At 55.8% G+C, this 24,031-nt stretch overlaps 2 protein-coding genes across 31 annotated transcripts in view; both read left to right on the plus strand.

Moving 5' to 3' along the window:
- The window catches only part of CACNA1G (calcium voltage-gated channel subunit alpha1 G), a gene marked incomplete at its 5' end in the record, with an annotated part of 61,966 nt that extends 54,838 nt beyond the window's left edge, over positions 1 to 7,128 (plus strand). For 18 of the 30 annotated variants that reach the window (XM_082679085.1, XM_082679058.1, XM_082679057.1 and 15 more), the window contains 3 exons: positions 4,284 to 4,461; positions 4,783 to 4,952; positions 6,144 to 7,128. In XM_082679085.1, coding sequence (XP_082535211.1) covers positions 4,284 to 4,461; positions 4,783 to 4,952; positions 6,144 to 6,884 — 1,089 coding nt within the window. In that variant the 3' untranslated portion in view covers positions 6,885 to 7,128. Of the gene's footprint in view, positions 1 to 370; positions 515 to 2,424; positions 2,560 to 4,283; positions 4,462 to 4,782; positions 4,953 to 6,143 lie in introns of all 30 variants that reach the window. The other 12 variants (XM_082679081.1, XM_082679080.1, XM_082679082.1 and 9 more) reach the window with 4 other exon arrangements.
- Positions 7,129 to 14,474: 7,346 nt separating this feature from the next.
- ABCC3 (ATP binding cassette subfamily C member 3) overlaps positions 14,475 to 24,031 on the plus strand; it is a 42,042-nt gene continuing 32,485 nt past the window's right edge. Inside the window, exon 1 of the mRNA XM_082678361.1 lies at positions 14,475 to 14,551. Within this exon, the coding sequence (XP_082534487.1) occupies positions 14,522 to 14,551 (30 nt within the window). The 5' untranslated portion in view covers positions 14,475 to 14,521. The remainder of the gene's footprint in view (positions 14,552 to 24,031) is intronic.

Raw genomic sequence — 24,031 nt, forward strand, 5'->3', positions numbered from 1 at the left:
CTTTCCTTCCCCCCCTTTCAACCTGCCTGATTCCATCTCTCAATCTTTTCCCCTGGTCTCTTCTCTTTCCTTCTCCTTCTCCCGCTGTGGGCTCTTCTCATGTTCCATCTCCCATCTCTTCTTTCTCCTCCCACACCTCTCTCTTCCCCACCTTCCACATCCCCTCCTCCTTCTCTGTCTCTTTGTTGTTATTGTTGTGTGTGTGCGTGTGCGTGCGTGTGTGTGTGTGTGTACGTGTGTGTGCACGCGTGTGACCTCTTTCTCTGTCTCTGACTCTTCTCAATCCCCTGCCATGACATTTCCCGTTACTGCTCCTCTGACCCCCACGCCCCTGACTCTCTGGCTCCCCTTATGGGCTGGTCCTCCCCAGGACAGACAGCTGTTTGACACCATATCCCTGCTGATCCAGGGCTCCCTGGAGGGGGAGCTGAAGCTGATGGACGAGCTGGCAGGCCCAGGAGGCCCGCCCTCTGCCTTCCCTCCCACCCGCAGCCTGGGCGGCTCCAACCCACAGGTTACTGTGTCCCTGTGCTGTGCCCCTTCTCCTGACTGTGCTGGGCTGTACCATGCTGTGCCATGCTTCTGGGGACGGGGTCGGGGAGGGTGTTTCCTGCCCATTGGGTGTCTGGGGAAAGAACAGCCTCAGGGCCTCAGTTGCGCTTTGGGCCTGGCAGGAGGCAGCCAGGGGTTCTTCAGGCTGAGATCAACCTCTGGAACACATGGTTGGAAGGTAGGAATGCTGAGATTGCACTTCTGAGGGAGAAGGATACTTGGAGGAGGGGTCTGGAGAGGGCAGTTGTAAGAAAGAACCTGGAAGAAAAGAAATGGATGGAGCAGAAGACAAGTTGGCAGTGGGACCTTAGCGGGTAGGGGGAGTGAGGTACCAGATCCAGGGGAGAGGTGCTTCGGGGGAGAGTGCAGGTGGCCAGGGGACCCATTGAGGGACATGTCTTAGAACACAGTCTCCTTCTCCGTATCCAGTGCCCTCCCCCTCCCCAGTCCTCTGTTTGGTGGCTTTTTAAGCTAAGGAAACAGCTGGGCATGATGGGTGCTATCCGTAGCCAGTGGCTTCTGACCTGGTCCTGAGAGTGGGTGGAAGGCTCCAGCTGGGAGTGGGTTCCGGGGACCCCGTGTGGAATAGGACTTGGCTTCCTCCTCAAGCCCCGCCCCTTCCCACAGCACCACATACTTTTCTCCCCCAATCCCATTTCACTGCGGTCTGCTTTCTGGGGTCCTCTTCCTTCTCCTCTTGGGACCTGTCTGGCCGCCTCTGACCCCCTCCACTTGGAGGTGCACCCCACCAACCCTCCCACTAGGTCAAGGACTGAAGGAAAGCCCCCGGTAGACCCAGAGCGGAAGCAAGGAGACAGGCATCAGCTGGAGGTAGAAAGCCTAGTGTTCCGCGGGCCATGACGGATGAAGGTGCGGGCAAGCAGGTTCCCAGCGCCTGGGGCATCTGTAGCCTGATCAAAGAAAGGGATGGTGATCCTTGACTAGGAAGGGACCTCGCCTCTAGGGTTCCTGACCTCTTGTTGGGATTCAGCCTCAGATAGACTACAGGGACCTGAACCTGGCAACGACCTAGAACGATCAGTGGGAAAGCAAGTCCCTTCCCAAGGCCTCCCATCCTGAAGGAAGCTCATGGGGAAGGGTGCTGGGAGAGAGGAGGGTGTTGAGAAGGTGACCAGGCAGTCAGCTCATCTGGGAGGCATGGCCCCGCTCTCCCCCAGGACCCTGTAGGCACTGAAGCCCGGCTGCAGATCCCAGGTGAGCCAGACAGACGCTGTGGTGGCCCAACCCAGTTCAGACCAGCGGGAGGAGAGCATCTCCCAGAACCTAAGCTGGAGAGGGCAGGCAGAGGAGGGCCCAGGAGGGGAGACGCCAGAACCTGGGGGGAGGCCGAGTTCTGCCAGGCTTTTGGAAGCAGAGAGAATAGTCAGAAAGCAGTCATCAGATTGGCAGGTTTGTCCCCAGCACCGCCCCCCCCCCCATGCTGCTCTGTCTGTGCTGGGAGCAGAGAGGCGCTTTGCGGACCTTTCTTCATTTTTTTCCTGGATCTTCCCTCTCCCTGCTCCCTCCCTGGGTGGTGGTAGTGTGGGAGGGGCTGTCAAGGTTCCTGGGGCATCTTTAGAACGCGTTTCTGTGTCTCCTGCTTTGTCAGTGTTTGCCCTGGCTCTTCGCTGCCTGCGCAGCCTCTCTGATCAGAGCAGGGGTTTGGGGGGAGGAGGGGAGGCGCTCTCAGTTTACTTGGGAAAGGGGTGGGGAGAGAGAAAGGAGGCCTTTTCTCCTTGCGCTTTGTGACGGGGAGGAGGGGCTCTGTGTGCGCACGCGCGCGTGTGTGTGCGTGTGCGTGTGTGTGCGTGCACACACGAGAATGTGCACTGTCTCTGTTTCTTATGCCTGATCATCTCTCTCCCTGTCTAGATCCCTCTAGCTGAGACGGAGGCTCTGTCTCTGACGTCAGAGATTGTGTCTGAACTGTCCTGCTCTGTAGCTCTGACGGATGACTCTTTGCCTGATGACACTCACACACTCTTACTTAGTGCCCTGGAGAGCAATGTACATACACACAGCCCCCCACTGCTCCCCCTGCCTCCCCAGGGGCTGGGCTGGCTGCAGGGCTCCAGCTCCCTCCCCTCCTCTCACTCTGACACCAGGCCCCACCCGGAGGCAACACTTAGTGCTCTAGGCTTTGCTAGGTCTTTCAGGTTCCCCACGGTGGACAAAGCAATTAGATAAGATTAAATTGGGGCCTTGCCCAGAAGGACCCAGGGGCAGCAGTTGTGAAAGGGTTAATCCAGACGCCCAGGAGTAACAGAGCTCAGATCAGAGGCGTTATCAGGCAGCTGACCAAAGGGCCTGTCTGGACACAGAGTTGGTCTCTGTATGTGGAGCCCCGTGCAAGCCAGCCCTCCCCCTCCCTGCACCCCTCCTTCCCACCTCCGCTTCCCCCCTTGCCCCAACATGAGCCATTCACCACCACGTAGTGGGTGAGAGCCACATCTCTGCTGCCACCACCATGCCCTTCTCCACCTGGGGGGCCGTTCCTATCTCCCCCGTCCCTGTCCCTGTATGTCCCCACGTCCTGGGGCGATTCTTTGTGTTCTGACAGCTTCTCCAGCCTTGCCCGGCTCCCCCGTCCCCATCTGACTGTGGGCAGCCCCCTCCTTCCTGTCTTCCCCCTCCTCTTGGGACTTAAGGAGGGACGGGGGGCCCCTCCTCACAGCGGGGCTCTGTTGGGGCAGGGCCTTGACCTTAGGGGTTCCTGGGGGTCTTGGAGTGGTTGGCAGAAGTGGAGCCTGGGCTGAGAGAGGAAGTAAAGGATCCAGACTGCTTTCTGACACAGCCATTCTCAGGCCTTCTGGGGCTACTTAACTGGCTGGGTCCACATCGGGACACGAACCTACAGCCTCTCTGAGAGCCAGGAACGGACAGGGTGATGCAGAAATCTCTTGGGAACAAGCCTTGTCTCCCTCCAGCTGGGGTCAAAGGCTGATTATTGCCTTTCTTTGAAATAGATTAAAAAAAAATCCACTCCCATCCCCAGTCTGTCCACGAAGGGAGGACCTGAACCCATGGTACCCAGGCCTTGCTCCTCACACACCACCTGCCAGAGTCACTGTGTAATTAAAGGGAGGTGGGGAGGGGGCTGAACCAGCTGTGACACACTCTTAGTGTTCAGCCGTCACTCAGCTCACGTGAGCCCCGCCCTTGTCCAGTGCTGGGTGTTGGGGCTGCCTTAGGACTTGGATGGTGAAACAGCCTCCGTTCTGCAGGCAGTCCCGGGGCTGCCTTGTCTCCTGCTCATTAGGAAGGCCCTCCCCTACTCCCCAAGCCCCAGAACAGCGATTGGGATGGGGGGCTGTTGTTAGCTTTTAACTCTCCACTGTGCAGCGTCAGAGACTCTCAATGGGGCCTTGAGAATGAGCTCTTGGGCTGGGGGCTGGGGGCTGGGGGCTGCTCTCCCTCCTTTGGACACCTCACCCCTCTGCCATCCCCTGTGGAAAGCTCCAAGATGATGCAGTATGAATAGTTTTCTGGGGGCAGGGCATCCTCCTACCCGCTTCCTCCCTGTGTATGGGGGGCTCTCCATGTGTCTGTCCCTTCTCCCCGACCACACTCATCCCATCACCACCTTGTCCAGGGAGGGGATGGGGGCCAGGGCCTTGGCCGGGGGTGTGGGGTGGGGGTGGGCTTCTGGTTTCTGTTGCCAAGCTCTGCCTCAGTTACCCAATCTGGATGCCCCCTCTTCCTCCCATCTCCCTCCCCTGTTCCTTTTGCAGATGGAGTCCCACACTGAGGAGGTGCCCGTCATGCTGAGACCAGATCTGCTGACTGTGAGGAAGTCTGGGGTCAGCCGAACGCACTCTCTGCCCAATGACAGCTACATGTGCCGGGATGGGAGCACTGCCGAGGGGTCCCTGGGACACAGGGGCTGGGGGCTCCCCAAAGCTCAGTCAGGTACCAAGGCTGGGGGCAGGCCAGCTCGGCTCACACCAGGAGATCCGTCCTTGCCTAAGCCCAGTCCTGTCCTCGGGAAGTAGGGGTACTGAGGCAGACAAAGAGGTCTCTCCTACCTCTGAGGAGCCCCCAGCCTGAAGGGGTCAGCCAGCCCCCGCCTGAGGGAGCCCCCGCCTGAGGGGAGTGGCTTTCAATCCAGGGTGGGGGTTGGGTGGTGAGGGTAGAGGCCCCGGTGGGGAGAGCGGACGGGAGGGACTCAGGTGGGAGCCAGCACACTGACTCTCCAGTTCTTCTCTCTCCCCCTCCCCCCTCCCCTCACAGGCTCTGTCTTGTCCGTTCACTCCCAGCCAGCAGACACCAGCTACATCCTGCAGCTTCCCAAAGATGCACCCCACCTGCTCCAGCCCCACGGTGCTCCCACGTGGGGCACCATCCCCAAATTGCCCCCACCAGCCCGCTCCCCTCTGGCTCAGAGGCCACTCAGGCGCCAGGTGAGCAGGTGTGGCGGGTGGACACGGACCGGGGCTGGTCTCTCTGCTGGGAATCCTAGGCTGTTGGTGGTGACCAGGGTTGCCACTTTCACTCTCCCAGCAAACATTTATTGTGTGCCAGTGATGTGCCAGGCTGAGTTCTAGGTGCCAGGGGCACAGTTCTAGGCAAAGCAGAAGTGGTCTGTGTCCTCTTGGAGTTTGCACCCCCTCCTTTGTTTCGCCGAGGAGGCCCGGAGACCAGAGGGGGCCATGGTTGTCCAGGGACACACGTCAGGTTGGAGGTAGAACCTGGTCTCTGGACTCCCTTTCCGTGGCGCAGAGCTGCCTCCCTATTCTCTGTACTTCTAGACCTAGCTAAGGGGCACAAGGCACGTTTTAGATGTCTCCACTTTTGGCCAAGCCCGGCGCCTACCTTCCAGAGCCCACACTCCAGGGGCACAGAGCAGAAGCTCGTGTAGCCAGGTGAGGCTTGTCTGCCCCCACTGTGACAAGGCCACTACCCACGCCATGTGTGCCTCATGTGTGAGGATAGCTACGTGAGGATCTGCTCAATCCAGCACATCTGGGGAGCAGGCACCGTCCTCATCCCTTCTGCAAATATTCGCTGAGCAGCCTCCATGGCCGGGCACCGGGACATGGACAAATGAGACAGCCCCTGCCCTCTGGAGCGCATGGTATAACAGCAGGGACATACACTCCATCAGGTCATTGCCGCAGCAGGTCACAGGGTGCTCGCGTGTGTGGTGCAGCAGAGAGCAGAGGAGGAAGGGGTCAGTTTTACTTTGGGGTGAAGAGAGGCGGGTATTACATCACAGGGTACCTGAGCCCGTGCAGTCAAGGGATGCTCGCCATTTGGGAAGGGTATTTAAGGCCCAAGAAATAGCCTGTGCAGAGGCTGGGAGGTGCTGCGAGCAACAGCTGGGGAGCAGAGCTGGCCCAGTGCTTTCTTGGATCTGTACAGAGCGATTCCTGCAGGCTGGGGGGTGGGGGGTGGGGGCACAGTGGACAACAGAGGTCAGACTGCGTATGACCCGCATCTCCCAACAAGAGCAGATACTGGTACCCCTGCCGAGGGTGGTCCTGCCTGAAACTCCATGGAGCGGGGGAGGAGGGGCTCTCTGACCTGCCAAGTGGGACAGTTCACAGGGGAGAGGAAGCCCCTGGGCTGAGCCCTCGCCCCACCCCATACAGGCAGCAATAAGGACGGATTCCCTGGACGTTCAGGGCCTGGACAGCAGGGAAGACCTGCTGTCAGAGGAGAGCGGGCCCTCCCCGCCGCTGGCCGGGGCCTCCTCCTTCTGGGGCCGCTCCAGCGCCCAGGCGCAGCAGCATTCCCACGGCCAGAGCAAGATCTCGAAGCACATGCCCCCGTCAGCCCCCTGCCCGGGCCCAGAACCCACGTGGAGCAAGGGCCCATCAGAGATCAGAAGCAGCTTAGAGCTGGACACGGAGCTGAGCTGGATTTCGGGAGACCTCCTGCCTGTGGGCAGCCAGGAGGAAGCCCCGTCCCCACGGGACCTGAAGAAGTGCTACAGCGTGGAGGCCCGCAGCTGCCCGCGCCGGCCTGCGTCCTGGCTGGATGCACAGAGGAGGCACTCCATCGCCGTCAGCTGCCTGGACAGTGGCTCCCAGCCCCGCCTGGGCCCTGGCCCCTCTAGCCTCAGGGGTCAGCCTCTTGGGGGACCTGGGAGCCGGCCCAAGAAGAAACTCAGCCCGCCCAGTATCTCCATAGAACCCCCAGAGAGCCAGAGCCAGGGCCCTCGGCCCCCACCCAGCCCTGGCGTCTGCCTCCGCCGGAGGGCTCCATCCAGCGACTCCAAGGAACCCTCGGCCTCCGGCCCTCCCGACAGCATGGCTGCCTCGCCCCCCCCAAAGAAAGACGTGCTGAGTCTCTCTGGTTTAGCCTCTGACCCAGCAGACCTGGACCCCTGAGTCCTGCCCTCCTCTCCCACTCACCTTTCTCCACTGGGTGCCAAATCGTAGCTCCTCCTCCTGGGCTATACTCCTGAGAAGTTCCATATGGACACCCTCCTCGCCTCAGTGGCCCTGGGCACCGGCAAGCGGAATTTCCAGAGTTGAAAGCAGCAGCCGTGGCCACCCTGCTCCAGGCTGAGAGAGACAGGCCCAGTGGAGCTGAGGTTCCCGACACCAGGAGCTGTTGGGAGAAAGCAATACGTTTGTGCAGAATCTCTATGTATATTCTATTTTATTAAATTAATTGAATCTAGTATTTGCGGGATGTACAACATTTTGTGACTGAAGAGACTTGTTTCCTCCTGCTTTTATGTGTCTCAGAATATTTTTGAGGCGAAGGCGTCTGTCTCTTGGCTATTTTAACCTAAAATAACTAATCTAGTTATATTCCCTCTTCTTGCAAAGCACAAGCTGGGACCGGGAGTGCATTACAGCCCTGGTGGGGGCCCATCTTCAGTGGAGAGCGAGAACCATTTTGGAAACTGTAATGTAACTTATTTTTTCCTTTAACCTCGTCATCATTTTCTCTAGGAGAAAAAAAGAAAAAAATAAGATTTTACAAATGAAATGGAACCTTTTTATATATACATACATACATATCTATATCTATATCTATAATAAAGTAATTTTCCAAAATAAAAAGTTAATCACGGTCCAAAGTAAAAGCAAAAGGGACAGAATTAGGCATTTCCAGATGGCACTGGAGAGAGATTCCTGGAGATGGGGAGTGGGTGGTGGGGAGGGAAGGGTCAGAGCTGCCTCTGTGTGTGTGTGTGTGTGTGTGTGTGCGTGTGTGTGTGTGTGTGTGTGTGTGTGTGTGTGTGTGTGTGTGCCAGAGAGAGAGAGAGATGCTACACGCCTCTCCCCAGAGGGCTGCAATCTTGCAGCCTGGCCTCCCAGGGTGGAGAGAAGCCCCTCTGCAGCCTGGCCTCTCAGGGAGGAGAGAAGCCTCCCAGGGTGGAGAGAAGCCCCTCTGCCGCCTGGCCTCCCAGGGGTAAGGGAGGAGAGAAGCCCCTCTGCTGGTGGCAGGCCGGATGAGCAGAGTGCACTCCTGCTTCTGTTTATCTCTTCCCCTTAGCCAGGCAGCTCTGCGAATGTGAGTGATTCCAGATTAACTCTTATTTCTGCTGACAGCTATCAGCCCCACGGCGAAAGCTGGAAATGGGCATAATGAAGCTGTTTTGGTTAATGGGGCCGACTGAGGCTGGGGGAGGCGCGTCAGCTGCGGCAATGGGGTTTTGTGAGGTGCAGGGAAGGAGGCAAATGCTTCTGGGTTTCCCTTCCTCAGGCTTCAGCCCGGGTGACGTGAGGAGGGCGGGGGGCACTGACCGGTACTGGCACTGTGGGCACTGCCCCATCAAGGCTGCCAAAGGGATTCAGCTATATAAACAGCGAGCTGCTCCCTGCTGAGATGGAGGGGGCCAGGGCCAGGACCTCCCAGTGGAGTTGATAGGGTGGGGCAGCCAGGCTACTGGAGTGGGGAGCTGGCCCCCTGGGGGGTGATGAATGAGCACCATCAAGGAGTTTACACGGTCTGCTGCTGCCTGCCCAGTAGGAGCTCCCAGAGGAGGGAGGGGGTGAAGGCAGCCCGGCAGGCAGAGGGGAGGAAGGGGAGAGGAGGAGGGGCCAGCGGCACAGCCCAGAACCTCCTTTCTGGGCTACCATGGGCAATATTCTTTTGTCTGAAACCCTGGTGCCAAGGGCACCAACCACAGACTCATCCAGTCTGTCCCTGCCAGCTACCCCCAAACATCCACCTCAACCCCACCCCCTTGAGCACCCTTACCCCCTTACACCCAGCACCTTCAAACCCCAGGATGCTTGAAACCTCAAAGGCAGCTTGGGTTTGGAAGCCCTCCCCCACAGCCCCCATCTGAACCTGGGATCCTGGGGAAGTTGGGGGAGGCTACTGGATGGTTGGACCCGGAAATTTTGTCCCGCCCAGTATTTTCTAAGCTGGTGAAAGTTTTTCTCATTGCTCTTTTGGACAGAAATGACACTGCTCCTTGAAGCAAACACCTGGATTTATCCTCTGAGGGTGTGAAATAGCATGAAAGCTTTTCCTCTGGCCTCCTCGGGTGGGGAGGGGAGGGTGCAGTAGGAACTGCCTTCCTTAAAAAAAAAAAACGAAAGAAAAGCAAATCTACACAAAATTCCTAGAGTTTTGTCACCTGGGTCTGCAGATTAAGCTTTTATATTTTGGTAGCGTTCTGTAGCTGTCTATTCCTTAATGAGGGTAGGAAATTTGGAGAGGATGCTCTGGGGTCTTTTTTTTCATCTAATGGTTAGAGGACTCTGGATCAAGGTGAAGCCGGAGAACTGGGCTGCTACCCGCTCCCCTCCACCCCAGACTTCCCAACCACCCTCTGCCCTGAGGACTCCTCAGAGGAGTGGATATGTGGATATCTGAGGGGAGAGAATTGCGGCCTCTCCACCAAAAATGTAAAATCTTTATCAATGATGGAAGCTGTTGTGTCTCATTAAAAGGGTTTTGAAGTGGAAATAATAATCTCATTAACAGTAGTAATAATAACAAGGATACTAACCTCATGATGCTTGTCTGGATGGTTATTTGATTCTGCTCTAGGATACATCAGCGGTGGGGAGTGAAGGCATCTGAAGGAGGCTGGGGTGGAGGCAGCAGGTCTTGGATTAGGGCCTCCAGGACAGGGCTGGCACTGGCCGGGAGCTTCAGGGATGTGGGGGCTTTTGGAGGTAAGAACATCTACGCTGCACTTCTGCTCTCAGCCTCCTCCTTGTGGGTTCAGAGGGAACTGTGTTAACAGCTGCAGGCCCCCACCTCGGGCTTGCCTGTTTCTGCTTCCTCCACCTCAAGACTCCAGGAAAAGGTCTATCTGGGGGCGGGGGGACTAGGAAGCGGAGCGAGCAGAGCGGGTGCTAACAACAAATCTGAGGCTCATCTGCAGTATCTCCCTTATTTCTCACAATACCCTAGCAAGGGAAGTACCACGGCTATCATTTTCCCATGATGCAATGGGTTCAGATAGGTTAAGTGACTTTGCCCAAGATCACACAGCCAGGAAATGGTGGAGCTGAGCTTTGAATCTTGACCTGGCCAACCGCCAGACAGCTGGCCTCACACTACCCCAGCCTCTTTTCCATTGTGGAAGGAATGGGACATGGTGTTAGGAGTCCTGATCACAAAACAACTTGCCAAGGAGGACTTTTCCAAAGCAGTCACATTTGTGTTCATGGAATGTGTTCATGCTCCTGAGCTCCCAGTCTGGTGTCCTCGGAGGCTTAGAGGAGCCCGTATTGTGTGGAGACAGGCTTGAGCACAAGAGAAGGTGTCCCTCAGCTCCAGGTGCTTGACCAAGAGATGGCCAAGTCTGACTCTGCAATTACCAAGTTTCCCAGGCACCATCTTTCCCTGGCAAAATGCTGCCCTTGAACCTCAAAGCACCTGCTCTCCTTCTCCTCCTCCCACCCCCTCCCTTATTTCTTTCTGTCCTCTCCCCTGCCCCACCCAGACCTCTCTCACTTTTCAAACATTTTCGCCTCCATCGTCACCCCTAATCCCCACCCATCACAGCCCAGTGCCCCATGACCTCCTCTCACCTTTCCTGTGGGGGGTGGGGGGGGGAGGTGGGTGGAGAGCTGGCAACAGCAGTGCAGTGAGGGCATCAAACACCAGGTGGCAGCAACAAGGCACCTTCACCTGGTGCCACCCTGGTGCCCCTTCTGTAGAGGGACCTAGCCAGGGAGAGGACACCAACACTGATGGACACCTTCTGCAGACAGGTGCTGTGTGCAGCCCCCGTAGAAGGAAACAGGCTTGCAGAGCCCAGTGAAGGACTCATCTGTGTGTGGGGAATCCCAGCCATTGGAGTGCTGAGCCCATGGTGCCCAGTGATCCCAGCCCACAGCCAGTGGACCCAGGACTAATCCAGGACAGTGGTTGCCAGGAGAGGAATTACCTCTCAAAAGCGAATTTAGTTGTGGGCTGGCACCCTGCTCTGAGGACACGGCAAGACAGGCCAAGGAGGTGATTGCTCCAGCAAGCATCGATGAGGGAATTCTGCTAAGAACTTCAGAATTCTGTGTGTCTTAGCACTGGTCCAGGTGTGGGAGATGCTGACCGTGGCCCACGGAGCTAATTAACTGGTCCAGGTGTGGGAGATGCTGGCCGTGGCCCACGGTGCTAATTAATTCTTCTTGCTTTGAAAACTCCTGAAGCAGGCACGGCAGCCAGTGCTCACACACCTGCCAAATCAGATCAAAGCGCAGATTGGGGGCAGGGGGCAGCCTTGCAGAGGCCACAGGTGGGGCCGATGTAGGCCCCACCAGGCTGGGGTCTGGAGGAAAGAGGCCCCGCCCCACGGCATAAGAGGAGAGAGCTGGCGTTTGAGAGCTGGGGGCCGCTTTGGAGCTACTCCAGACCTTCAAGGAGCCGTGGGGTAAAAGGAGCCAGGAGGTGAGTGGAGGGGAGAGCTAGCAGCCTTCACTGTTCCACACCCTTCCCCCGTCCTGTCAGTTCCCACCTGACTCTCCCCATTTGCAGCATTTCCTGTCCCTGGGTCTCCCTGACCCCCACTTGCTCTGCTTTCTTCTCTCTGCTGTCATTCCTGCTCGAAACTGTAGCTTGCAATTATCTTATCTTTCCATCTTTCTGCCAGGAAACTCACGATGCTGAGTTCCCCGGGGATGCTCACTGGCAGGGGAGACGCAGCACAGTCTGTGTGCGTCCTGTGTGGAGCTGCAGTCATTCGAGGAGAGAGGATGGGGCTGGGATCATTAAAGCTGGGGGATGTCAGTTGCCGGCCAACCCACAGGTCTTTATGGCCCCTCTCAGGACCCTCAAGCTGGAAACGTCTTTGTTCTGAAAACTCAAAAGCAGAGTGGACAGTGCCCACTGCTGGGACTGTACCTAATGCTACAGTGGCCTTGCTACTTATGACCGCTTCTAAGGACACAGGATGCTTGTTTAGTCAGTCAACAAACATTTTCTAAAGACCAACTTTGCCAGGCACTGTCCTGGGTGCTGAGGATACAGTGATAAACAAGATTGTCCTTAAGATGGTCCCTATCCTTAAGAGGTTTGCAGTCTTTTGGGGGAGATAAGCAAGACAATCAGTGACAGAGTACAGGGAGGGAGGGAGGGCTGTGCAGAGGAAGGGCCCCTAGCCCAGGACTGGGGTGGGGGAGGTTCAAGGAGGGCTTGGGGGAGGGGGGTTTGAGTAAAATCCTCAAGAATGAGTAGCGTTTGTCAGGTGCAGAAAGGGAGGTGAGGCACAGGGAGGAGAGTACGCCAAGCAGTCTTGAGAGGGGCGGGGCATGAGTGCAACAGCTAAGGATACAGGAAATGCATCCTGCCCCGAGGATGCATGGAGATAGCCCAGCCTTCAGAGACACGGAGCTCATCCTGCCTCTGCCAGGATAAGACAACTCAGGGCCTCACTTTTCTTGCTCTGTTGAGAACAACCAAAACCGTAATGTCCTAGGAATAGCGTAGTTGTTATTCAACGGCTGTGTGAAAGGGGCCACATTCCGCGAGGGGCCGGGAAGGACAAACTCCCAATGAGTGCCTCAAGAGAGACGAGACGGGAGGAGGCGAGGATTGCCAGGTCTCCCACCACGATCTCGGAGGTTCCCACCCAATGTCGCAGGCTTGGGCGTGGCTCTCCGGTAGCAAGATGAGAAGGCTGGGGCCAAAGAGGAAGGTGCTGCAGCCACAATGCTGAAGACAGGACCCAAGCGTCCTAGCCCCAGACTCGAGGAAGGGTTAGTGGAAGATTCCCAGCTGCTCCCCATAGAAGCCTAGATCAGCAGGGCAGGAAGAGACCTTAGATGGCATCTTGTCCAAGTTGCTCAAGAAAATGAGTCCCAGGGACATCAAGGGGCTCGTCACACAGTATACTAAGGTTCTCCCCAAAGTGTGGGGGCACGTTGGAGGTGACTCAGTCAATCCTTGCCCTCAGGAACTTCACAGACTGGCAGAGAAGACAGATTCTTCGCAACTAAATATAACCCAAGACACACTGCTACAAGAGTGTGAAAGCTCTATAGAGTCTGGCTCAGAGACGGAGGGGGCTGGGAGACTGGGTGAGTGGAGGGCAGGGGTGCAGACAAAGGGCTGAGAGGATTGCCCAGTGGTGGGGGAGAAGCCCCCAGTCCACTGCCTGGGGAAGGGAGAGCCTTGTCTACCCTGCTCCCACCCCCACCTCATGCCGGGCTCAGATCTCTGCTCTGATAGCCCATGGCTGAAGAGACTTCCTTCCGGTGACTTCCTGCCTGCCCAGAGGGACAGGAAATGGCTTCTGCTTCTGTGCTATCTTCCTGGCACCCACCCACACCGGCTGCTGAGCAGCTAAGCAGGAAAACGCATTGTTTTAAGAACGAGGGCGGGGAAGGGATCACCTGGGCAGACCCTGCAGACAAGAACAAGGTCGGGAGGCAAGGGCAGAGGAGAGCTGGGCCAGGGGAAGAGGTGCTGGAGGAACGGGGGATTCCTTCTCAACCCCAAGAGGGGTGGTGAATTGGCTTCTGGGATCCCGTTAGGGAAGAGAGGATGACGGGGGGAGTGGAAAATGGAGGGAGGGAAGGAGCGGTCCCAGCATGGCCAAGCTGTGGCAAGCAGGAGAAGGAGGCCATTGACCCCAAAGCCGTGTCACTGATGCGGCATGTGGAGAACCAGTCTCAGGAGGAATGTGCTAATGTGGGGCCTTTCCTGCCCATCCCCCACCCTTACCAGGCTGAAGTGGAGGAAACCAACGCAAGGTGGATGCCTACTGAATGTGCCAGGAGATACGCCTGATGCTTTACGTACCTTTCCCATTTAATCCTCAGAGTAACCCTGTGACATAGGTACTATGATTATGCCTGTTTTACAGATATGAAAGTGGAGGCAGAGAGTGGTGCTGAAGCAGCAGGTGCAAAATCAGGGAGGGACAGAACCACAGGCAGGCAGCAGTTTAAGAGGATCATGGGAAGCCACCATCTGGATGATGCTGGGACCCCCTCCCATCCCCCCCTCCTTAGGTGTACACACACACACACACACACACACACACACACACACGCACTTTCTGTGTTGGTGTCTGCCAGTTCCCGGACAACTTGTGGGGCAGAGGTAGCCTCTGGATTGTCTGGGCACACAGCTCTTCCCATTTCACAGATGGGGAGACGGACATTCAGAGATGAACGTGACAAGGATTTATTCATGGAGGGAGTCTTGCTAAGTCCCTTTTCATGTCCCTTGACTCCTGGGGGCCACCCGCCCCCCACTCCCCGCAGAGTCGTGCGCGGTGGGAAGGGGGGTGTGTCCCTTGGAAACAGACCCTGCTCCAGCCCTATCAGCCTCATCTTTCCGGGGCATCTCTCCGGCGCGGCCCAGTGGCCACCCGAGGGGCTTGTCACTGTGTCAATGGCTCGCCGCCACTGTCCCAAAATCCGTCCGGGAACCGCAGTTTCTTAGAGGCGCTGTCTCAATTCGACCCAAAGGGCCTGGGGGAAGGGCTTGGAGGGGCGGGCCGGGGCGGAGGGCGGGGCTGGAGGCGGCTCTGGGCGGGGTCTAGGTCTGTCCCCCGGGCTGGTAGAGACCGTGCTCGCTGTCCTCGCGGCCGAGCTCCGGCCCCATGGATGCTCTGTGCGGCTCCAAGTTCTGGGTAAGGAGGTGTCCCGGTACTGAAGGCGCGCACCGGCGAGCCCTTAGACAGACCCGGGGAGGGGGCGATGTGATGCCAGGAGGGGGCCTGGTGGCGCCGCCCAGATCCAGGTCCCAGTTAACCCTGAGAGCTTAGGACTGTCCAGGGACAGGCTTCAAGGGACCAGGGGTTGGGGAATCCAGGACTCCCTCCCTGTTCTCAGCTTAGAGGTCCTTTGGTTCTACCCTTCCATGATACTGTGGAATCGAGTGTCAGAGCTTGGGGGCTTGGAGCAGCTGGCCCTGCCCCTCATTACAGAGCTGAGGAAACTGAAGGAATGGACTTGTCAGGGTCACATGACAATCAGCTACGGAGTGCTGGACTGGGAAACAGGACCCTGAGGTATGGCTCCAACTTTGCCAGTGCCTGACTGTGAACATCTGGGCTTCCGGACTCCCGGAGCCTGGACTTCCTGTTGCTCAAGAGCTGTGTGTACCTCCTCGGAGAACCTCAGGGTCCGTGGGAGGCTCAGCTATGTTAGGTCCAAGGGATGACTGTCTACCGTGGATACCTCAAATGACAAGGGAACTGACCACTCCTCTTCCCGACCTCAACGTCTAAGCACCTTCCATCTTCCACATTATCTTCTTGGCTCCTGAAAGCTGTTCCAGGCTGTACCCAGTGTGGCTGGTGACTGGAGGTGGAGTGGGAAGAAACCAGGAAGGTTCCCAGCTCATCCTCTGAGGGTTTGCAGAGCTGAAACAAGGGAGGCAGTGTCTGAAGCCCAGAGGCTGGAGCTATAACTTTAGCTCTAACTCAGTTACCCCAAAGGCCTGGAGTTCAGGGCTACTCATTGGTGCTGTGCTAGTTTGCATCTCATTTTCATTGTATATTATTCAGGTATACTTGGCCCTGAACCTTTTATCTTAGGGGCCTGTGGGTGACCCGCCTTGTTGGAAGTAGTTCAGGGAAGCCAGGAGATACCTGAGCCAAGGGTGAAAAGGTAGGGGAGGGGGACATGATTCAGGCCCCTCTGGGCCACTCGTTTACTCTATCAAGCCTTTTTTTTTTTTTAATTTATTTATTTTTGGCTGCGTTGCTGTGCGTGGGCTTTCTCTAGTTGCGGCGAGCGGGGGCTACTCTTCGTTGCGGTGCACAGGCTTCTCATTGCAGTGTCTTCTCTTGTTGTGGAACACAGGCTCTAGGCGCGCGGGCTTCAGTAGTCGTGGCTCATGGGCTCTAGAGTGCAGGCTCAGTAGTTGTGATGCATGGGCTCAGTAGTTTTGGCGCGCAGGCTCAGTAGTTGTGGCGCACGGGCTTAGTTGCTCCGCGGCACGTGGGATCTTCCTGGACCAGGGCTTGAACCCGTGTCCCCTGCATTGGCAGGTGGATTCTTAACCACTGCGCCACGAGGGAAGTCCCTACCAAGGCTTTTTTGCTAGCTCATCTTCACAGCCTCAGTTTTTCCATCTGTGAAATGGGGAAATAACCCATCTCTTAACTACCTCACAAGACTGTTGTGGAGATCAAATAAGATAGGGAATGTGAAATGATTTGAGAACTTAAAACTCTCTGTTGGTGACAGGTCATGATATTCCTGGGAAGAGGAATAAAAAGAAAGAGATATGAGGTTAGAAGGAGGTGTTAGGTTTGGGAAGACCTACAAAAAAGGGGCTGGCATGGCTGTTGGGCCATGGGCTCCCATTTCAGCTGTTTGCTGGGGAATTTGTGGCTAAATCCACCCACCTCAGCCCCAGCTAAATGTGAGGGCAGGAGCCCCAGGGGACCCACGGACATGCGCACACACACACTGTGTACTGAGTGAGTGACTTATCCTTTCTTTGACTCTCTCTCTTACCTCTACCCACTTTGGGGTGGAATACCAACATCTCTGATTATGCTTGGGAGTTTCATGGGAAATAAATTGCAAGAGAATGAACTGTGATCAAACAGCCCAGCCATCATGGAGCCAGAGATGCCTCTAGAACAAAGAAGTTGGAAGTGTCCCTTTGCTGCACCTCATTGCCCCCTGCCTGGAGGATTACTCCGTTCTGAGCAGTGGAGTTGGGCAGCACCAGTGGTGAAGAGAGTTCACAGAGGAAGGGCTTGGGGCTGTTTGCCCTCAGGAGGTCTTGACCTGTTTGCAGAATTAGTTTTCATCTGACGGGCTCCAGGAAGTTCCTGGGAGGCTGACTCGGCTTAGAAATCCAAAGGTCCTAACCGAAAACCTGGCAGAGGCAGGGCCCCTGAGGTTAGGCCGGTGGGTAGGAGGCAAACACCCCTCAGCCTCCTGGACACCAAACCCCACCCCCACCAGGAACCCAGTCCTCCCTGCCAGGCCAGGACCACTAGAATCCCTTCTCTCCATCCCATCTGGGGCAGCAAAGCTGGTGCTAGACCACTCTGAGCCTCTGAGCTTCTGGCTTCTGGAAGAAAGATTTTGTCCCTTGTGGCCTTAGGCTGACCTCTCCCAAGCCCTACTGCTCCCCGACTGCCCTGGACCTGGTCTGGAGGGCTGGAGACTTAGGAAAGGAAGTGAGTCAAGGAAGTGGCATTTGGGAGGGCACTTTGCCAAGCCCGCCTGCTGGTCCCCTGACCAGGAAATGGTCTTGGAGCGTGGGGCCAGCCAGGGAGGGAGATCCCAGCGGGGCCTGCCAGCTGACCCGCCCAGGAGGCAGGATCAGAGCACCTGAGTTGTGTCCACCCCTCCCTGGTGTGGCTGTCCCAGGGGCAACAGGTGCAGCAGGATCCTCAGAGAGGGGGTGAGACTTGGATGTGCCACTGCGGTGTGATGGGGCCCCTCCCCTGCCCCACCTGGAGCTGTTCCTGTTTCCAGTGCTGGGGCCAGGTGGTGGTGCTGGGCTGGGGGTGGGTGCTAACAGGGGCCTAACCCTGGCTTGGATTTCTCCTTCTAACTGGATACTCAGGTTTCTAGTCCAGTGGCTCCCAGAACGCCAGCTAGTCTGTTACCCCGTGATGGCAACCCTTCCCCTGAGCTCTATGAAAAGAACTGCAGCAAAGAGGTGATTTGAGGGCAGGCTGTATGGCTGAAAGATTTTTAATATTTCAGGTGATCTGGACACATGTGTTCTCTCTCCAAGGTGGGCTGTCATGTTGGAGCCCTAACGGGGACTGGGACTCTGGAGCTACACAGCCTGGGTTCAAGTCCTGGCGTCAGCCCAGGTGAACTGGGGCCGGTCACTTTCCAGCCACGAGTCTCAGCTGGTGTGAACATTAAATAATAATCTTGGAACACAGTGGTGTTCAAATAAGCAAAGCTGTTAATGGCTGGCAAGGCCCCTTTCAGAAGCAGACGCGCAGGCCAGGCTGTGAGCCAGGCTTTTGCCCCCACCCCCACCCCCAGGCCCTTCCGAAAGCCGCAGCACATGTGAACAGGCCCTTGCCCTTTCTGCACCTCCATTTCTGCTGAGATAAATGAACTTGTCAGTTGATCCCTTCTCCCCGCCCCACAGGATTAAGGAAGTCATTACTCTTCTCGTGACAGAGGCTATCAACAAGCCTGGGGCCCCAGGGGCTGGGAAGTCCCTGAAGGCGCAGTGGCCCAGCTGGGGCGGAGAGCTCTGGGGTCCTTACAGCCACCTGCCCCCTGCTGGGGTCTGCAGGGATTTCAGTCTTGGTGCCTGTGAAGGGGCCCCTGCTGTGTGGTCCATTCTGGGTGCCAGAACTTATCAGCCCCATCCAGCTGTTTAATCATGTTATTAAGGTAGCTGTTGTTGCCATGGAAACTGTGTGGGTGGCAGTGGGGGAGGGGCTGTGGGCCCTCCGAGTGTGCCGCTGCCTGTTCTTCGGAATGGGAATTGGGGGCCAGTGGCTTGAGAAGGGGTCACCCATCGGGTTCTGTGGGATTGCAGGGAGTATCATGGGGTCCAGGAAGTGACCTCCACCAACTGTGTCATTTGCAATTAGCTTTGTTTGGGTCAGAGAGCCCCTCACATGCCTTGGTGTCAAAGAGAGAGCATCCCGGGTTCCTGGGCATACAGCAGCAGAAGTGGGCTTTGGAGGGTGACTTTCATTTATTTGTTCACTCATTCTTTCTTTCTTTTGTTCAACAAATGCATGGGAGTGCTGTGTCTGTGCTAGGAACTGTTCTAGGCAATGGGGAGTACGCTGGTCAGCAGAACAAACCCGTCCTCACGGAACACATATTCCAGTGAGAGAGGACAGAAAAACGATAAACATAAGAAATAATTCAATTATATACTATCCTAGAAAGTGATAAGGGCTATGGGGAAAATAGGACAGGCCAGCAGGGATGGGGATGCAGGAGCACGATGGGGCTTACAGTTCCAGTTTTCATTAAGAAGGTCAGGGTGGACCTCCACGAGAAGGTGAGGTCCGAGCACAAGCTTGCAGGTGACCAGGGCACGAGGCACAGCACTGCTGGCTTGAGGCAGGCACAGGCCTGACATTTGGGGACCACACTGAGGCCAGGAGGCAGGTGGGATGAGAGAGGGGAGCGGGGAAGCTGAGGTCAGAGAGACAGGGGAGCAGATAATGAGGGTCTCGAGGCCCCCTTGGAGACTTTGGCTTTTACTATGAGTGAAATGAGGAGCCCTTGGCAGGTTTTAACCGGAGAAGTGACATGGTGCATCACTGAGACGTCTGGCTTAGGTTTCATGAAGACTTGTCTCCAGCTGCTGTGCTGGAGGAGACCGCTAGACAAGCTGCAGGCGTGGAAGCAGAGAGGCCAGAGAAGGCGCGACGCCACAGTCCATGTGAGAGCGTGGGGTGGAGAGAAGCAGCCGGATCCCGGATGTATCGGGGAGATCCAAATGAAGATGCCTTTTTATAGATTAAAAAGAGTTGAATGTAGCCCTTTCATATCGTTCAGCCTAATAATTTGAGGGTAGAGTGGACAGGATTTGCTAAAAGGTTGGGTGTGGGCTGTGAGAGAAGGAGAAAGAATCAAGGACGACTCAGAGAGGGCTTCCCTGGTGGGGCAGTGGTTGAGAGTCTGCCTGCCGACGCGGGGGACACGGGTTCGTGCCCCAGTCCGGGAAGATCCCACGTGCCGCGGAGCGGCTGGGCCCGTGAGCCATGGCCGCTGAGCCTGCGCGTCCGGAGCCTGTGCTCCGCAACGGGAGAGGCCACAACAGTGAGAGGCCCGCGTACCGCAAAAAAAAAAAAAGGATGACTCAGAGGATTCTGGGAGAAGGAAAGCATTGCCCTGCATCAAGGTGGGCAGGTTGGAGAAGGGGGGACGGGCAGGATTTCCGTTCTGAACACGTTGTGCGTGACGTGTCCTGTCGTTGTCCTAGCGAGCAGTCTGAGGTCAATAGTCTAAGGACACAGGCAAGGACAGGTACCCACTGTCTCCTGGAGAGGGCTCTGCCCAGCTGGGACATGCGTATCTGAAGGAAAGGAGCCCAGGCCGGATCTCCCTGTGGGTCAAAGCCGTCACCTGGTCCTCCCAAGACCTCTTGACTGTTGCCACAGTGGAACTTGTTTATGAAACCAAAACAAGGTCCCGGCAGCCTCTGCTCAGTCACCTGCTTCCTCCAGTGTTGTCCTATTTGAGTCAAGGTGCTTTGCTGTTCATTCTCCCCCCTTGCGGGGAGCTGGCTGGGATGCTGTCATTACTCCCATTACTGTGGAGACTGAGGTTCAGGGAGATGAAGTCTCCAAAGAGGCAGCCCACGCTGGGTCCTCTGCATCAGGGTTTGGTTCTCCTCGGGACCACTCCCTGCCTGCCTCAGAGAGCCCTGACCCTGACCCAGTGAAAGTGGTGATTCCTGGTTGTGCCTTTGAACTCAGGCTCCCGTCTACCTATACACTCTCTCCCTTGTCTGTCAACACACAGACCTTGACTCACAAGGTCAATCTGGGCTGTTCCTCATACCTGGCCCTGTGCTGGGAGCTGGAAGTTGCGGGGCAGGAGAGGAGAGGAATAAGAGTAGGGCCCAGTGTCTATCCTGAAGGGTTCACGTTGCTGTAGAGAGAGGATGTATTCACGGGTGCAGGTCCAAGCAGCACAGGGTGGGAGAGACCCCAGCTCGGTGCCACGAGGCCTGGGTGTCCGTCCCAGCTCCCAGCTGCCAGGTGTCCTTGGACCTGTTGCCAGAGCGGGGGGAGCCTGCCTTTTCTTTTGCCTGACATTGTTCGTCGTCTTCTCTTTTGGAATAATGACCACGTAAGTGCTATAATAAAATGCTACTGAAACATAAGGGGTGTTGCTCACTCTCAGCTGATAGTCACTTATCAGGCTGTTGAGAACATACAAAATAAAGCAAGGAAAAGCCCGCTGGAGGCTGGGGTGCCCCAGAAATGCTTTCTGTAGGAGGTGAAGCTCAGCTTGGGCCCAGAGAGGTTGGCAGTTCACTCCAGACCCGAAGACCAGATGGTCAGAGTTGGAGGTGGCCTTGGGCCAGCTATCTGGATGGCAACTAAGTGGATGGGATTAACGGGCTTGCCAAGCGTTAAAGCAGAGTGCAGCTGCCCCTTGACAGTGGAATGGATAAGTGCATGGGTCCGTTCATACAACGGACCAGGAGCAGAAATGGGGAGGGAGAATCCACACTCACACTCAGCGCCAGGGATGACACCCCCAAACGCAGTGCGGAGAGAAGAAGCCACACATGAAAGACCCAGGAAATGTGTGATTTCCTTTATAGGAAGGTCCCACGCGGGCAAGATCACATGTTGTTGGAACTCAGAGCAGTGTTCTTCTGGGATGAGGAGGGTTTGGAGGGGGTACAACAGGGGCTTCTGGGGGTTGGCAATGTCCTGTTCCTTGATTCTAGTTCTAGTTACACAGGCGTGTTCAGTGTGTGAAAATTCACTGAGGTGTATACTTAAGCTGTGTGTACTTTTCTGTAAGTATATTATACTTGGCTAAGAAATGGGGTTTTTTGTTTTGCGGTACACGGGCCTCTCACTGTTGTGGCCTCTCCCGTGTGGAGCACAGGCTCCGGACGCGCAGGCTCAGCGGCCATGGCTCACGGGCCCAGCCGCTCCGCGGCACGTGGGATCTTCCCGGACCGGGGCACGAACCCGTGTCCCCTACATTGGCAGGCGGACTCTCAACCACTGTGCCACCAGGGAAGCCCAGAAATGTTTTAAAGAGGAAAACAATATGGGCCAGGGCACCTGTCTCCTCTCTCCTGGTACAGCGTGATCAGGCCTACAGGATAACCCCTCTCTGTGACCCTGTGCCCAGCCCAGGGCCATGTGCCCAGTGCCTCTCTGTGACCCTGTGCCCAGTACTTAGCAAGAGTCTTCTGGTCCTAGGCTCGCATCGCTTGAGCGACTACTGAGTACACGGCTCTGGATTTCAAGATGTACACAGTACAACCTCCGCCCTCTGGGGTTTGAGTGAAACGCCCCAAAGAAGCATGTGCCTGGACCTCATGCTCCCCAGGGGCAGGGACGGGTCTGTTCCGAGTGTGCCTCCCCCCCACCCCCGCTGCCTGGCTCATAACAGGCCTTTATCAGAGCGTCATCAAGTGGAAGACGTACTCCAGAAGGCGGCTCCGTCGTTAGGTGCTGACTTCAGAGCAGGAAGCGTGCTCAAGATGGGAGAGGTGGGTCCTAAGCCGGGCCCACCGCCCTTCCCTGTAGGGATCTTGACAAGTGGAAGAAATAGGGACAAGGCTGAGCGAAGGTGTAGGAGTGAGACTCTCAGAGCAGATTTAGAGTGAAGTGAGTTTGGCAGTGGGGGACGGGAGCAGTGGGAAGGCAAGGAGGGGTGCTTGCACTTGGCTCCAGGGGCAGCAGGAGCCCCTGCAGGTCTGGGGCCATGAGGCAAGGGGCACAACGCTGCCTTTCAGGAATCTCGCAGCCATGGGCAGGTGCTTTGGAGGCAGAGGGCTGACTCAGATGGGATTAAAGAGTGAGGGTAGGCTGAGGAAAGGGAAGCAGGGTGTGCAGACCACTCCATGAAATATTTTCTTAAGGTGGGATAACTCAGGCACATAGATAGTTTGATAGTTCACATAGATAGAAAGATAGGTAGGTAGATAGATAGTTCAAGGCCAGTTGTGGGACTTGAATGCCATGCTTAGACTTTGTCTTCTAGTCAGTAGGAAGCCACTGAAGGTTTAGGGGCAGGGTGTAAGATTATCCTTTTGTTTATTCATTTATTCAACAAATGTTTAAGTTATTTAAGCAAATTTTTGCTGAGCACCTACTATGTGCCGGGCACTGCTCTAGGTACTTAGGATACATCAATAATGAAATAAGATTCTTTCCTTCAAGAAACACACATGCCAGCAGAAAGAGATGAGAGAAAACATAATAAATTTCTAAATTATGTAGCATGTTAGAAGGTGGTAGGTATAGGGAAAAGAAAAAGCAGAGAAAGGTTAAGGGAGTGGACTGGGAATGCTGGGGGTAAGGTGCAAGTGAAATATGAAACAGGGTGGTCAGCCTAGGCCTCAATCAGAAAGAAAGACTTATGGATGTCTAAGGGAGGAACGTTCCAGACAGAGCAGCCAGTGCAAAGACCCTGAGGCAGGAACATGCCTGTTATGTTCAGGAATAGCAATGAGGCCACTGGCTGGAGTGATGTAGGAGAGGCGATGAGAGAGGTCACAGGTTGGCGGGAAGGGACGCTGTGAGGGGCCTTGTAGGCTCTTGTACGATGTGTAAAGTGGAGATGTCCAGTCGGCAGTCGGATTTAGAGTTGGGGATATGTAGAGTGATGGGGTAGAGAGATAAACTTGGGAGTCATTGGCATGTAGGTGAGACTGGAAGAGATTGCCCTGGGGGTAAGTGCAAATGGAGAAGGAAATGGAGAAGAGGAAAGGACTGAGCTCCGGGGCACTCTGATGCCAAGCAGGGGAACCAGTAAGGAGACTTAGAAGGAAAGACCAGGGAGGAAGGGGAAGACCAGGAGAGTGTGGGCAGCCATCTGGGCCCATAGGGCATGGAAGGGAAGAGACCAGAACCCCGTGGAAATTGCTCGGGAAGAGGTGGGGGCCTGGGCTAGGCTGATGGCTGAGGGGCCAGGTGGGAGGGGCCTCGTGGGAAATGTTATCATCTCAGTGTTACCCTGGAAGAAACTAAGGCCCAGAGAGGTGAAGGTCAAGCGTCTTGCCTAAGGTCACACAGGTATTGAAAGGCGTAGAGCCAGTCGTAGTGAACAACATTTATATAGTCAAAAAAGTGTGAACTGTGCATACTTATTTAACAAAAGCCTGTTATGTTTCTACATGGAAAGTTGAGGAAGTTCAAGTGGAGAGAATGTAAGAGAGGTACAGCTTTAACTTTCAGAACAAAAGAAAAGAGTGATTATCAAATAGTGGTAGGTCATGTAACGATATTAAAAGCAAAAATCATGGAAGTAGCTACCAGAACAAGTTAGCATATTTGAACATACTTACCCCTGGAAAGTGAAACTAGGGGTGGGGAGTGATGAGGCAGGGTACCATTTTCTTTTCATGTACCTTTAGAATTATGTGCATGTTATAACTTTGACAAAAATAAAAATGACAATTATTTAAACTGGCGGTTAGAAGGTAGCGGGTTCTATCTTCTGGTGTT

Source organism: Grampus griseus (assembly GCF_964374135.1).
Source record: "Grampus griseus genome assembly, chromosome: 20".
NCBI lineage: Eukaryota > Metazoa > Chordata > Mammalia > Artiodactyla > Delphinidae > Grampus > Grampus griseus.